Source organism: Bos indicus x Bos taurus, chromosome 19 (genome assembly GCF_003369695.1).
Source record: "Bos indicus x Bos taurus breed Angus x Brahman F1 hybrid chromosome 19, Bos_hybrid_MaternalHap_v2.0, whole genome shotgun sequence".
NCBI classification, from domain to species: Eukaryota; Metazoa; Chordata; class Mammalia; order Artiodactyla; family Bovidae; genus Bos; species Bos indicus x Bos taurus.
This window is the reverse complement of record NC_040094.1, coordinates 22,092,300-22,107,168: the sequence shown is the minus strand read 5'-3', so window position 1 is coordinate 22,107,168 and position 14,869 is coordinate 22,092,300. Positions and strand designations below refer to the sequence as shown.

Genomic DNA, 14,869 nt, shown 5'->3' with positions numbered 1-14,869 from the left:
CCATATAAAGATTGCAACATTTCATTACTGTAATTGTTGCTCAGAAGCTGTTCCGAATTGAAATTTCTTGTATATATGGATGTGTTTTCCTTACCTGCAGTGTTAGCCCTTGTTTTTTCTCCAAATGATACTTGGCCAAAGGGCGATATTTCCACGGAGCCATATCCTTATCTTTGTGGTTTTTGCATCTCCATATAAGCAGGAAATCAAATTGCAAACATCCGCTGGATCATGGAAAAAGCAAGAGAGTTCCAGAAAAACATCTATTTCTGCTTTATTGACTATGCCAAAGCCTTTGACTGTGTGGATCACAATAAACTGTGGAAAATTCTTCAAGAGATGGGAATACCAGACCACCTGACCTGCCTCTTGAGAAATTTGTATGCAGGTCAGGAAGCAACAGTTAGAACTGGACATGGAACAACAGACTGGTTCCAAGTAGGAAAAGGAGTACATCAAGGCTGTATATTGTCACCCTGCTTATTTAACTTATATGCAGAGTACATCATGAGAAACGCTGGACTGGAAGAAACACAAGCTGGAATCAAGATTGCCAGGAGAAATATCAATAACCTCAGATATGCAGATGACACCACCCTTAGAACAGAAAGTGAAGAGGAACTCAAAAGCCTCTTGATGAAAGTGGAGAGTGAAAAAGTTGGCTTACAGCTCAACGTTCAGAAAACGAAGATCATGGCATCCGGTCCCATCACTTCATGGGAAATAGATGGGGAAACAGTGGAAACAGTGTCAGACTTTATTTTTGGGGGGCTCCAAAATCACTGCAGATGATGACTGCAGCCATGAAATTAAAAGACGCTTACTCCTTGGAAGGAAAGTTATGACCAACCTAGATAGCATATTCAAAAGCAGAGACATTACTTTGCCAACAAAGGTTTGTCTAATCAAGGCCATGGTTTTTCCTGTGGTCATGTATGGATGTGAGAGTTGGACTGTGAAGAAGGCTGAGTGCCGAAGAATTGATGCTTTTGAACTGTGGTGTTGGAGAAGACTTTTGAGAGTCCCTTGGGCTGCAAGGAGATCCAACCAGTCCATTCTGAAGGAGATCAGTCCTGGGATTTCTTTGGAAGGAATGATGCTAAAGCTGAAACTCCAGTACTTTGGCCACCTCATGTGAAGAGTTGACTCATTGGAAAAGACTCTGATGCTGGGAGGGATTGGGAGCAAGAGGAGAAGGGGACGACAGAGGATGAGATGGCTGGATGGCATCAATGACTCGATGGACGTGAGTCTCAGTGAACTCCGGGAGTTGGTGATGGACAGGGAGGCCTGGCGTGCTGCGATTCATGGGGTCACAAAGAGTCGGACACGACTGAGTGACTGATCTGATCCGATCTAATCTGATAAGCTAAAAACTAGTTTTGGAACCTGTTCAGTTATCTTTCCCTTTTGTTTGGAGTTTTACTATAGCTAATCTAGAACCAAGTAAAGTGCTTATTAGTTCTTAGTAGGGGTATAGTAAGTGGTAATGAATACTCATGGTTATGTAGGGAATGCAAATTTGTCTGGATTTAGAAGTAAAACACTTAAAATTTTGTAGAAACAAAATTTCCCTTGATGGCAAAAGTTCCTTTGAAAGACAACTTAGCCCAAATGTGTTAAGTGTTTTACTTTCAGGGAGGAGATTATTATTAGTTTAGTTATATGTATTATTATTGGTAGCAGTAGTATTACCAACATGAATAGCTGCTGCTGCTGCTGCTGCTAAGTTGCTTCAGTCGTGTCCGACTCTGTGCGACCCCATAGACAGCAGCCCACCAGGCTCCCCCATCCCTGGGATTCTCTAGGCAAGAACACTGGAGTGGGTTGCCATTTGAAGTCGCTCAGTCACGTCTGACTCTTTGCGACCCCATGGACTGCAGCCTACCAGGCTCCTCCGTCCATGGGACTTCCCAGGCTAGAGTACTGGAGTGGGGTGCCTTTGCCTTCTCCAAACATGAGTAGCTAAATTATGCTAAGTGTTTTTCCTACATCATCTCTCATACAGTTTTTCCAGTGACCCTATTAGATAGATGCTATTGTTGTGCCCATTTTTATGGATGAGGAAATTGAGCTTAGAGAGATTAATTAATGTGTTCAACATCATGTGACTAGTAAGTGACAGAATCAGGATATAAACTCAGTTTAGTTAAGATTTGGGCTTGATACTTCCAATGCAATAATATTATTAACAGTTTAACTCTATTGTCTTCAAAATTCCTACTGAAAATGACCAAAGGAATATTGTAAAAAGGAAGATAGAAAGAAAAGATGAAAAAGAAGGGAAAAGAAAATTGATACCTGCACTACAAACTTGGCACAGTCACTGTTGTCATGTTAGAAGAAACACTGGAGGACTTTCTACAACATGAAATTCAGGCAAGATCACCTGAGAAGGGCCTACTTTTAGGTTGAGGCAAGGGCCTACCCACCTGAGAAGTACTAGATGTAAACTAAACTCACCCGGGGACTGAGTTTAAGGAAACATCTTTTATTCCTAGCTTACTAAAAATGTTTGAAACCAAAAATGACCTTTAATTTTATCAAATGTCTTTTACTATTTATTTAGATAATCATATATTTTTTCTCATTTTTCTTAATTATATGCTAAATTATATTAATAGAGTTCTTAAACATTCATTCTTAGAATAAACTCTTTATATTGTCAGTGGAAATAATAAATAGCCTATAATAGGAATAGAAAAGTTTGATTTCAGCCAAACTGAGGGCTATAGCCCAAAAGACAGCCTCGCAGAGAACTGTGAGGAACCACTCCAGAGGAGCATGGGTTTCAGCATAGGTTTATACCTTGTCAGAACAAAGAACATTAGACAAGTCAAAGACACATTTATTCAAGATTTAAAAAAAAACAAAAACAAATCAGCATGTACACAGCCAGTCAATATGGCCTTGGTTCCTGGGAAGGAACTCTTATCATCAAGGGAGTACCAGCATTGGAAGGAAGGCATTAATCTTTATTTTTAACATGGACATTCCGTACTTCTGGTCAGTGCACCTTATTTTTTTTTAATGATTAATGCAGATGTACAATGTATGTTTGATAGGCCACAAACAGGCTGTTTTAGTTAGCATAAAATTCCAGTTAAATCATGTACAAGCCAGCATGACTTCCACATACCTCAATATGTAGGAGTTTCTTCTATCAATTGTCATAAGCAGTTAATTGAATTTCAGTTAATAAGTATGTAGGAAAGTCTTAACTTTAGGAATGCAGATGTCATTATAGGACCTCTTACTTTTTTAATATAGAAATTTATTTGATTTACAATATTAGTGTCAGATGTATAGCATAGTGATTTGATACTTTTATAGCTCATACTCCTTTAAAGTTATTACACAGTGCTGACAATATTTCCCTGTGGTGTACAATATATCCTTGTTGCTTATCTACTTTATACATGGTAGTCTGTACTCTTAATCCCATATTCCTATCTGGCCCCTCCCCTCCCTCTCTCTACTGGTATCTTCTAGTTTGTTTTCTATATCTGTGAGTTTGTTTCTGTTTTGTTATATGCAATATTTGTCTTTCTCTGTCTGACTTATTTTACTAAACATGATACACCCCAGGTCTATCCATGTAGTTACAAATGGCAGAAATTCAGTTTTTTTATGGCCAGTAGTCCATTTTTTATAAAAGAACCTCTTTCTTGAAAGGTCATTTTGGAAGAGCTCATGTAACCATGCTGCAATATATACAAGAATGAAAACCTAAAAGTCGTCAACTAGTGTAATTAGGATTAAAGGCTATGGTTTTTCCAGTGGTCATGTATGGATGTGAGAGTTGGACTATGAAGAAAGCTGAGCGCCAAAGAATTGATGCTTTTGGACTGTGGTGTTGGAGAAGACTCTTGCGAGTCCCTTGGACTACAAGGAGATCCAACCAGTCCATCCTAAAGGAGACCAGTCCTGGGTGTTCATTGGAAGGACTGATGCTGAGGCTGAAACTCCAGTACTTTGGCCACCTCACACGAAGAGCTGACTCATTGGAAAAGACCCTGATACTGGGAGGGATTGGGGGCAGGAGGAGAAGGGGACGACAGAGGATGAGATGGCTGGATGGCATCACCGACTCGATGCACATGAGTTTGGGTGAACTCTGGGAGTTGGTGATGGACAGGGAGGCCTGGCGTGCTGCGATTCATGGGGTCACAAAGAGTCGGACACAACTAAGCGACTGAACTGAACTGAACTGAATGTGTACTTTTCTCTCTTGATAGTGACAAACCATGTTTGATATGCTTGATATCATCTATATCTGTTGTGATATAAGGAATTTGGGAGAACTGAAAGCAGCTTTGATCTCTGCCTTTTTCCTTCAGATATTTTGTTTGTTATTTATTAATGCATTAGCTTTTCTAATATGACTTTCAGAAGTAGTCACATATTTTGTAGACTGATTTTTTTTTAAGACAAAGGAGAATAAATATTCTCATTTTCTCCTCCTCCAAAATGCAAGGGAATAAGAAAGGGACTTTGCATTTGCAAGACCTAAAAATGATTTTAAATATTTAATTGTTTGTTTACTTTCTGAAAGAGGAAGAGAGGAGAAATGGAATATGAGACTTGGTTGTAAGGACAAAACCCAAAAGTAGGCAAAGGATCAGGGTAGGAAAAGATAAGAAGGAAATAAAACAGAAGGAAGTTACCAGAAGTAGGAACTCTGAACTTTACTCTGTTTATCTGCACTCTAAAACTCATCTCTGCAGGTATTCTACGAGTCGAAACAGTCTCAGCTTTGAAAATACAAAATATCAGTCAACCATGATAGCCATAAAGTAGTTGTGTATGATTAAGCTTCAGCCACAGATAGTGACAATTTGTTTTTTTGCTTGTTTAATAGACTTATTGAGGTCTGATTGATAAACAAAAAAACTCAACATAGTTAACATATCCAATTTGATGAGTTTGGACATGTGCATACATCCATGAAAATCATCATTGGATAATCAAGGTAATAAAAATATCTATTAACTCCAAAAGTTTCCTTAGGCTCCTAGGGGTTTTGTTGTTTGTTTTGTGGTAAGAACATTTAAAATAAGATGCAGACATCTCTTCAAGACCCTGATTTCTATTCTTTTGGATTTGTACCCAGAAGTGAGATTGGTACATCATATAGTAGTATGAAGTTTTGATGACATAAGTGTATACGTCTCTATGTAGGGATAACTCAAGTTGCCAGTAGCTGTTACCCAAACAGCAAATATTAGAAGAAACTTAGAAGGAAATGGCAACCCACTCCAGTGTTCTTGCCTGGAGAATCCCAGGGACGGGGGAGCCTGGTGGGCTGCTGTCTATGGGGTCACATAGAGTTGGACAGGACTGAAGCAACTTAGCAGCAGCAGCAGCAATGGGTCACAATTGGAGCTTTTGTGTGTGTGTGCTCATTTTAGTCATAAGGGAAAATTCTCTTGTGTTACCAGCTAATTGTTTCACCCCTTTGTCTCATTTTTCTTATCTGTCTTCTAGACAGATTTTGAAAAAGAGATTGGAGAGTGGAAGAAAGGTTTTAAATTGTTTTCTGGCATATATCAGTAGGACTTGGCTAGGGCATGTGTTTTGGCTCTCCTTATAAACACTTGTTAGCAGAGGACTAATGAGGCTGGCTAGGCTAGTGGTTCGAACCCCTAATCGTGCGCTGTTACATTCGAAAGCCTGTCTCTAAACAGTCATTGAATACATACCTTTGAATATGAGGACAAGTGAACACAAACCTACCCTGTTCTGGAAGAAGTCCAGAGTACATACTCTGAAGGGTTAGTAGCAACATCTTTACAGAAAAAGGACATCCCATGGCCCAGTTGGAAACCACAGAAAATGCTTCAGCTAATCCAACATGCCTCACTTTTCCTAACCAATCACCTTGTTGGCTTTATTCTCTCCAAAACAGCCATTACTAATCAGAATCAGCTTTTCACCTATGAGCTAACAGCAACTCAGTGATTTCTGCTGGCCTTTCTCCTCATGCTATGGCCCCAGTATCTGGATCTCTGAAATAATCTCGTTTGTGTTACAGAGCTCTCACCTGGAAGACAGTGAATCCGCAGCATTACTTTGCTGTGAATGTGAAGACTCAGAAATCTTTAGTGATTCCAATGTACGTAGGTATTTGTCTTTCTACAGCCTTTGGTGATTCAGGTGAAAGTTTTTAGAGTAAATATGGCTCTTCAGTGCAGCTGAGATAGTGCCAATTATTTTATCTTTATCTGTTTGGCCTAACTCAGCCAAATAGCTTGGGAAGGCAAATAAGTGACTTGGAATGAACATATGTATAAATAGTCTGGTGTATGTGTATGTGTAATAATCTCCCCTCAAAGCATATCTATCGACGTAGATAAATGCTGTAGCCTGGAACCTTAAGTAAGTCTTCTTCACTAAGGAATGTGGTTGTTTTTGTGGGTTTTTCACATTTTTTTTTTTTTGGTCTTTTCCCTGTGACAGCTGGTATTGGTGCTGCCACTGGACCTTTATTCCCCACATACAAAGACCTAACATATCCTGGCTGTTGATAACTTTAAGACAAAGTAGTGTTATAAATCCTAGAGAGTCAGCCAGATCATCTCGAACTTAGAACTATCTAACTACATTTCATGAGGTATTATAAATTGTATTGATCTCATCTGGAGCCTGGCCTGCTACAGCCCATGAGGTCACACAGAGTTGGACGTGACTTAGCCACTGAACAACATCTGATCCCCAGCATAGTTTTCTGATTATCGCAAATTACCCACGGAATCAGGCTGAAGTTAGAGAATGACTTAAGTCGACTACATATTGCTTTCAGTAAGATAACTGCCTTTGCAAGCCATAGTTCAAACTAGGTTTTACAAACCTCAATCATAAATCTGGATTCTGTCTATTCCAGAATGCTTATTGTGCATAGTAGATATTCTATAAATATTGTTCAAGTTTCACCAATGGAAACTCTGTCTCGAAGTTGTGCCTATCAAGTATACCAGCATAGTACTGTCTGCTTTAAACTGTCTTTACTTCACCTTCATGGCACAGTGAAGGTGATCATTGGTTTAGGACCTTGTTCAACCATTATGTTGATTCATCTGGTTGCACTTCATTCCGCACTGACGAAGAGTCTGAAATGGCACAAAGTCAGTTGCTGTGACTCACTAATAACTCACTTCCCTAGGACTTGAAAACATTAATGAATTCACATGAACACTCATTTATTATCTACACGTAGGAGATGACAGACTGAGGGTGGAAAGGTTATATTCTTTGCCTAGTGTTGTGCGATAAGCAGGAGCAGCACTGACATCAGATCTTAGCTGGCAGCCGTCAGTGCGCACATTATCGGCAGGCAGCATCATCAGTGATGGAACGTGTACTGGTCTCCTTACATGTAGTATCCTACAAGATTTATTTGGTTCAGTCTGCAGTGGGGTCCTCTGCACTTGGACTGAGGATGTTTTTAATCCTTCTTGTTTTGGCTGATTTTTGTCTTACAGAGATCAGTGCATGGCAGTCCACATAAAGATTTTTATGAAGTTGGACATGTAGGGAAAAGATTCTAGTTTTAATAGTTTTCTCTATTAGGAAAAATTAGATGGATATATATATTTGCAAATTACTCTGGATTGCTTGATTTTTAAAAATATTTATTCATTTATTTAGTTTTGGCTGTGCTGGGTCTTCGGTGCTGCAAGCGGGCTTGCTCAGGTTATGGAGGGTGAAGGCTACTCTCTAGCTGTGGTGGGCGGGCTGTAGGGCACATGCGCTCGGTAGTCACAAGTTCAACGACCCTAGAGCATGCTGACCTCAGTTGTTGTGGCAAATGGGCTTAGTTGCCCCATTGCTTGATTTTATTGCCAGAACTTTCAGTCATTTAAGTCAGGTTTGTTGCCTCTCCGGGAGGCAAAACTGGTTTCATGTACTTGACTGGCTTCACCTGTGAAGGTACTGGATCCTCCTGTTTTGTTTGTTCAAGGAGTATTTCCCACATTTTTTTTTTTTTAACCTTCCCATTCCCACTCTTCACATCAAAGGAGATTGAAAAGGTCCTTCCCAGTATGAAGGTTTAAACTCTAAAGCAAAATTATTTGCAGAGCAAACTGACTGAAATCCCCACTTTGGATTTTCTTCAAAGAAAATGGTAGGGATCTTGGTAACTATTTGAAATAGAAGTTAACTTGTAATGAAAAGTAGAAGATAAAGAACTTTTTCAGTCAACCTTGGGATAACAGAAATATGAACTTCGGTCAACTATATTCATTCCTTTACTTACGCATGGATTCATTCATTCACCAAGTTTTGATTGATTCTTATGTACAAATTCCCAGTCCCAAGGCTGTGGGAGTTAGGCATAAAATATCAAATCTACCGTAAGAGCAAACATACAGCTACAAGGTAAATAAGGTCTGAGAATCGAATGTAAAACATGGTGACAGTAGTTAACATTGTATATTTGAAATTGCTAAAAGAGCAGAACTTAAAGGTTCTCACTAATGTATATATATTATATATATATATATAAAACCTGTATATATACATATATATTACTTATGTATACTCACCAATACTTTATATATATATATATATAAAGTATTAACCAGATGAGGGGAATCGTTTCACAATGTATTCATATATAAATCACCACAGTGTACACTTTAAATAGCTTACAATTTTATTTGTCAATTATACCCCCAATAAAGTGGAAATTAAAAAGAATTTACTCTAGGAGAATGTATCATCTACCGTTCAACAGATTAGTCTCATGGTATTCATGGAAATGCAATACATGGGGAGAAGAGAAGAGATCTGTGGGTGAGTGGAAGGAGATTTGGCTGGAGGCAGAGAGGGATGAGGGCTTGGAAGAGGGCTGGCTGCCTGACATCGCCTGGGGGTTTCATGAAAGAGAGGAGAGGAATGTAGAGAGACCTCTGCCCCTTCCCTGGCATCACTCAGCCTCTAGGGAACCAAAAACAGGGTAGAAGCATCAGCAGCTAATTCTCCCTCTGCTATGCACAGGGTCGCTGGAGGCCTCCATAATGGGAAGAGGGACTGCCTGCCCTAGAGCACGGTGAACCTGTGACTGAAAGAGGTCACAAAGGAAGAAGACACTGGCCCAAGCAGCAGGAGTTTCACTTTGGCTCCAGATAAGAAAGAACGTAAACAGGGACTAGAGCAGGTTGGGTACTGGTGGCTGCAGCAGCCCCTGAAGACTCCTGAGGGTTCTCTTCGTTTCCCATCCTCATACCTACTGCTCTCCTGCCTTGAAGGAAAAGAGCTCTGCCTGACCCGGGTTTCCAGTTATGGTGATTGTGGGCTTAAGCTGAAACAACTGGATTCATCCCCATTGTAGGGTTATTTCTTCCCTAGCCTATAGGTCAGGAAAATGCTTGTGTTAGTTTATCTCCTAAGAATACAACTTAATTCTTTGTCTCTTTTCTGTGCTCTTCTGACTCCTCCCCTACCCTACCAGGCTGGAAGAGGGATGGATACTCCTTTGCTTGGATATTATATCCTTGGAGGGAATGCATTTTCCCTGTGTGCAATCAAAACACATTTTGTGTTTGAATAGCCCAGTAAAAGGGAGAGGTGTTAGCTTTTTGTTGTTAAAGAAAGAAAAGGAAAGCTACACTCTAGAATTGAATGTGAAGAAGGCAGATGAAAAGAAAGAAAAATCTAAAATGTAAAAACTATTTGGTTTAGAATACTTTACATTTTTTTTTTTTTTTTACTTTACAGTATTGTGTTGGTTTTGCCATACATCAACATGAATCTACCACGGATGTACACGTGTTCCCCATCCTGAACCCCCCCTCCCACCTCTCTCCCCGTACCATCCCTCTGGGTCATCCCAGTGCACCAGCCCCAAGCATCCTGTATCCTGCATTGAACCTGGACTGGCGATTCGTTTCTTATATGATATTATACATGTTTCAATGCCATTCTCCCAAATCATCCTACTTTTCCCTCTCCCACAGAGTCCAAAAGACTGTTCTATACATCTGTGTCTCTTTTGCTGTCTCGCATACAGGGTTGTCGTTACCATCTTTCTAAATTCCATATATATGTGTTAGTATACTGTATTGGTGTTTTTCCTTCTGGCTTACTTCACTCTGTATAATAGGCTCCAGTTTCATCCACCTCATTAGAACTGATTCAAATGTATTCTTTTTAATGGCTGAGTAATACTCCATTGTGTATATGTACCACAGCTTTCTTATCCATTCATCTGCTGATGGACATCTAGGTTGCTGCCATGTCCTGGCTATTATAAACAGTGTTGTGATGAACATTGGGGTACATGTGTCTCTTTCAATTCTGGTTTCCTCAGTGTGTATGCCCAGCAGTGGGATTGTTGGGTCATAAGGCAGTTCTATTTCCAGTTTTTTAAGGAATCTCTACACTGTTCGCCATAGTGGCTGTACTAGTTTGCATTCCCACCAACAGTGTAAGAGGGTTCCCTTTTCTCCACATCCTCTCCAGCATTTATTGCTTGTAGACTTTTGGATCACAGCCATTCTGACTGCTGTGAAATGGTACCTCATTGTGGTTTTGATTTGCATTTCTCTGATAAGGAGTGATGTTGAACATCTTTTCATGTGTTTGTTAACCATCTGTATGTCCTCTTTGGAGAAATGTCTGTTTAGCTCTTTGGCCCATTTTTTGATCGGGTCATTTATTTTTCTGGAATTGAGCTGCAAGAATTGCTTATATATTTTTGAGATTACGTCTTTGTCAGTTGCTTCATTTGCTATTATTTTCTCCCATTCTGAAGGCTGTCTTTTCACCTTGCTAATAGTTTCCTTTGTTGTGCAGAAGCTTTTAATTTTAATTAGGTCCCATTTGTTTATTTTTGCTTTTATTTCCAATATTCTGGGAGGTGGGTCATAGAGGATCCTGCTGTGATTTATGTCGGAGAGTGTTTTGCCTATGTTCTCCTCTGGGAGTTTTATAGTTTCTGGTCTTACATTTCGATCTTTAATCCATTTTGAGTTTATTTTTGTGTATGGTGTTAGAAAGTGTTCTAGTTTCATTCTTCTACAAGTGGTTGACCAGTTTTCCCAGAAACACTTGTTAAAGAGATTGTCTTTTCTCCATTGTATATTCTTGCCTCCTTTGTCAAAGATAAGGTGTCCATAGGTGCATAGATTTATCTCTGGGCTTTCTATTTTGTTCCATTGATCTATATTTCTGTCTTTGTGCCAGTACCAAACTGTCTTGATGACTGTGGCTTTGTAGTAGAGCCTGAAGTCAGGCAGGTTGATTCCTCCAGTTCCATTCTTCTTTCTCAAGATTGCTTTGGCTATTTGAGGTTTTTTGTATTTCCTTACAAATTGTGAAATTATTTGTTCTAGCTCTGTGAAAAATACCGTAGGTAGCTTGATAGGGATTGCATTGAATCTATAAATTTCTTTGGGTAGTATACTCATTTTCACTATATTGATTCTTCCGATCCATGAACATGGTATATTTTTCCATCTATTAGTGTCCTCTTTGATTTCTTTCACCAGTGTTTTATAGTTTTCTATATATAGGTCTTTAGTTTCTTTACATAGATATATTCCTGAGTATTTTATTCTTTTTGTTGCAATGGTGAATGGAATTGTTTCCTTATTTCTCTTTCTACTTTCTCATTATTAGTGTATAGGAATGCAAGGGATTTCTGTGTGTTGATTTTATATCCTGAAACTTTACTATAGTCATTGATTAGCTCCAGTAATTTTCTGGTGGAGTCTTAGGGTTTTCTATGTAGAGGATCATGTCATCTGCAAACAGTGAGAGTTTTACTTCTTCTTTTCCAATCTGGATTCCTTTTATTTCTTTTTCTGCTCTGATTGCTGTGGCCAAAACTTCCAAAACTATGTTGAATAGTATGGTGAAAGTGGGCACCCTTGTCTTGTTCCTGACTTTAGAGGAAATGCTTTCAATTTTTCACCATTGAGGATAATGTTTGCTGTGGGTTTGTCATATATAGCTTTTATTATGTTGAGGTATGTTCCTTCTATTCCTGCTTTCTGGAGAGTTTTTATCATAAATGGATGTTGAATTTTGTCAAAGGCTTTCTCTGCATCTATTGAGATAATCATATGGCTTTTATTTTTCAATTTGTTAATGTGGTGTATTACAGTGATTGATTTACAGGTATTAAAGAATCCTTGCATCCCTGGGATAAAGCCCACTTGGTCATGGTGTATGATCTTTTTGTTTTTTTTAAGAAATTGAAATTTTTTATTACATGAAAATTGAAAATACTACATGTTGAAAATGCCATGAATTGAATTAAAATACATACAGCTAATGAGTGAAATATTTGCCTTCTTATCAGATAAATGGCTAGGAATACCAGTATACAAAGAGTTTTTAGGATTCAGTAAGATGGTAAAGAACATTAAAGTAAACAGTTATTTCTACTCCCACCCTACCAACTATGAGGTAAAGTTTGGATGATACTACAGTTTGGCAAAGAGGAGATCTATTAATGGGGTTGGTTTGGAGAGGAAGTTTAGATTGTTCATGCCCTTTGCCCAAGCAATACCAGATCTGGGGATCCACCCTAAATCTACTCATTAAATATATAGTAACATACATAGGATGTTTATTTTAACTTGGTTTGTATTGGGTAAAACTGGGAAAAACCCAAATGTCTGTCAATAGCAGCTTAGTTAAGTTCATTTGTATAATATAGTCTTTAAAATAAAATGATAGGAAATAACTTTGGATCACATGAAAAAGCAAATTGGAAAATACAGAATATGACCACATTCTTATGAACAAGGGGGAAGATCAGTACATGTTAAAAAAGAGGATTATATTCTTAACTAAGGATAAAATTATGGGACGCTTTTATTTTCTAGGTTAAATACAACTGATTTGTAATGATCATGCATTGATCTTACATTTGAGGAAAGTTTTTTCCAAAACAGAAAATTGGTAATGCAAACCCTAATCATACCGAGTTTTTTAGGTACCTTAGTAGTGCACATGCAGATTAATAAGATATTCAAGTAAAATTAAACTAACAAATCCCTGCTGCTGCTAAGTCGCTTCAGTCGTGTCCGACTCTGTGTGACCCCATAGACAGCAGCCCACCAGGTTCCCCGGTCTCTGGGATTCTCCAGGCAAGAATACTGGAGTGGGTTGCCATTGCCTTCTCCATGATCTTTTTAATGTGTTGTTGGATTCTGATTGCTAGAATTTTGTTAAGGATTTTTGCATCTATGTTCATCAGTGATATTGGCCTGTAGTTTTCTTTTTTTGTGGCATCTTTGTAGGTTTTGGTATTAGGGTGATGGTGGCCTCACAGAATGAGTTTGGAAGTTTACCTTCCTCTGCAATTTTCTGGAAGAGTAGGTCTTCTCTAAATTTTTGGTAGAATTCAGCTGTGAAGCCCTCTGGACCTGGGCTTTTGTTTGCTGGAAGGTTTCTGATTATAGTTTCAATTTCTGTGCTTGTGATGGGTCTGTGAAGATTTTCTATTTCTTCCTGGTTCAGTTTTGGAAAGTTGTAGTTTTCTAAGAATTCGTCCATTTCTTCCAAATTGTCCATTTTATTGGCATATAATTGCTGATAGTAGTCTCTTATGATTCTTTGTATTTCTGTGTTGTCTATTGTGATCTCTCCATTTTCATTTCTAATTTTATTGATTTGATTTTTCTCCCTTTGTTTAGAATACTTTACATTTTTAAACTTTAGGTTTGCATTCTCTTCTACGGTGGGGCAGGTGTCTCAGAATATAACAGTACCCTTCTAGTGGCAACATCTACAGAGGTTTTCACATGCAGTAGGGTAAGAGAATTGCTTTGGGAGAGAGAGAATATTTAACTTGGCTAATACTAAATTCAAGATGAAGGATTATAGAATATTAATAAGTTATTAGTATTAAGATAAAGCCTGGTTCAAATAAGTAGCCAGCCTATGGTTTGAAGATAGGAGTCTTAATCTTCAGGTTTCTTTGGAAGCATCCTAGTTTTCATGTATGTTTTAAGTCTTAGAATATGGTGGTGGTGTTGTTTAGTTGCTAAGTCATGTCCAACTCTTTCTGACCCCATGGACTGTGTCCTGCCAGGTTCCTCTGTCCATAGGATTTCCCAAGCAAGAATGCTGGAGTGGGTTGCCATTTCCTTCTCCAGGGGATCTTCCCAACCCAGGGATTGAACCTTTGTCTCCTTCATTGCAGGTGGGATTCTTTACTGCTGAGCCACCAGGGAAGCCCAGAATATGGTGTATAGAATGATAAAATTAATGAATGATTTGTTGGCTTAGAAAGTAAAACTACACTTAGGAGGGGAGAACTGGAAATTGCTAAGAAATCTACTTTTCTAAATCTCTAGAAATTATGAGCACAAACAAGATGTTTGTAGATAAACCTACAGCTACAGTGATAACAAACTGGTTGGATGCAAAGTAATGATGGTATGTGGGCCAGCGAGCATGTGCATCTGGTCATTTCTGATGATTTGTGTTTACCCTCTTCCTTTCAGCTCCCTGTACTGTGTGTGTGTTTTATTTCTTTTTCAGACTCACTTGCAGAAACACCATTTCACTAGCCAACACACACAAATGTAAAAAGAATTTAAAAAGGGAAATTCATTGCTAAGGCAGTGTGGGTTTTATTACGAGTTTCAAATGGCCAGTTAGCCAACAGCGAACAGCTGTCTGACCAGAGTTCAGAATGATTTGCGTTTTTTCTGCCTCACTTCTGCTGCATAGCGAAGAGATTGCTGACTAGAGCACCTGGTCAGAAAACAGGTTAAAAGTCTTGCTAGTGGCAGAAACAGCTTCACCATGAGCAGTATTCCTATTTTTCTCCCTTGGAGGGGCTCTGATCCAAATCATTATGCCAGTAGAAAGCCTATGATAATTTTTGTTGTTGTTGTTCCAGAATAAG

General features: G+C 38.7%; 1 protein-coding gene across 3 annotated transcripts in view; it reads left to right on the top strand.

The window, feature by feature from the left end:
• Positions 1 to 14,869, top strand: part of SSH2 (slingshot protein phosphatase 2) — a 246,458-nt gene that overhangs the window by 60,901 nt on the left and 170,688 nt on the right. For 2 of the 3 annotated variants that reach the window (XM_027519264.1, XM_027519262.1), the window contains exon 2: positions 6,035 to 6,115. The exons of the other annotated variant lie outside the window; for it this stretch is intronic. In XM_027519264.1, coding sequence (XP_027375065.1) covers positions 6,035 to 6,115 — 81 coding nt within the window. The remainder of the gene's footprint in view (positions 1 to 6,034; positions 6,116 to 14,869) is intronic. 3 annotated transcript variants of the gene reach the window in all.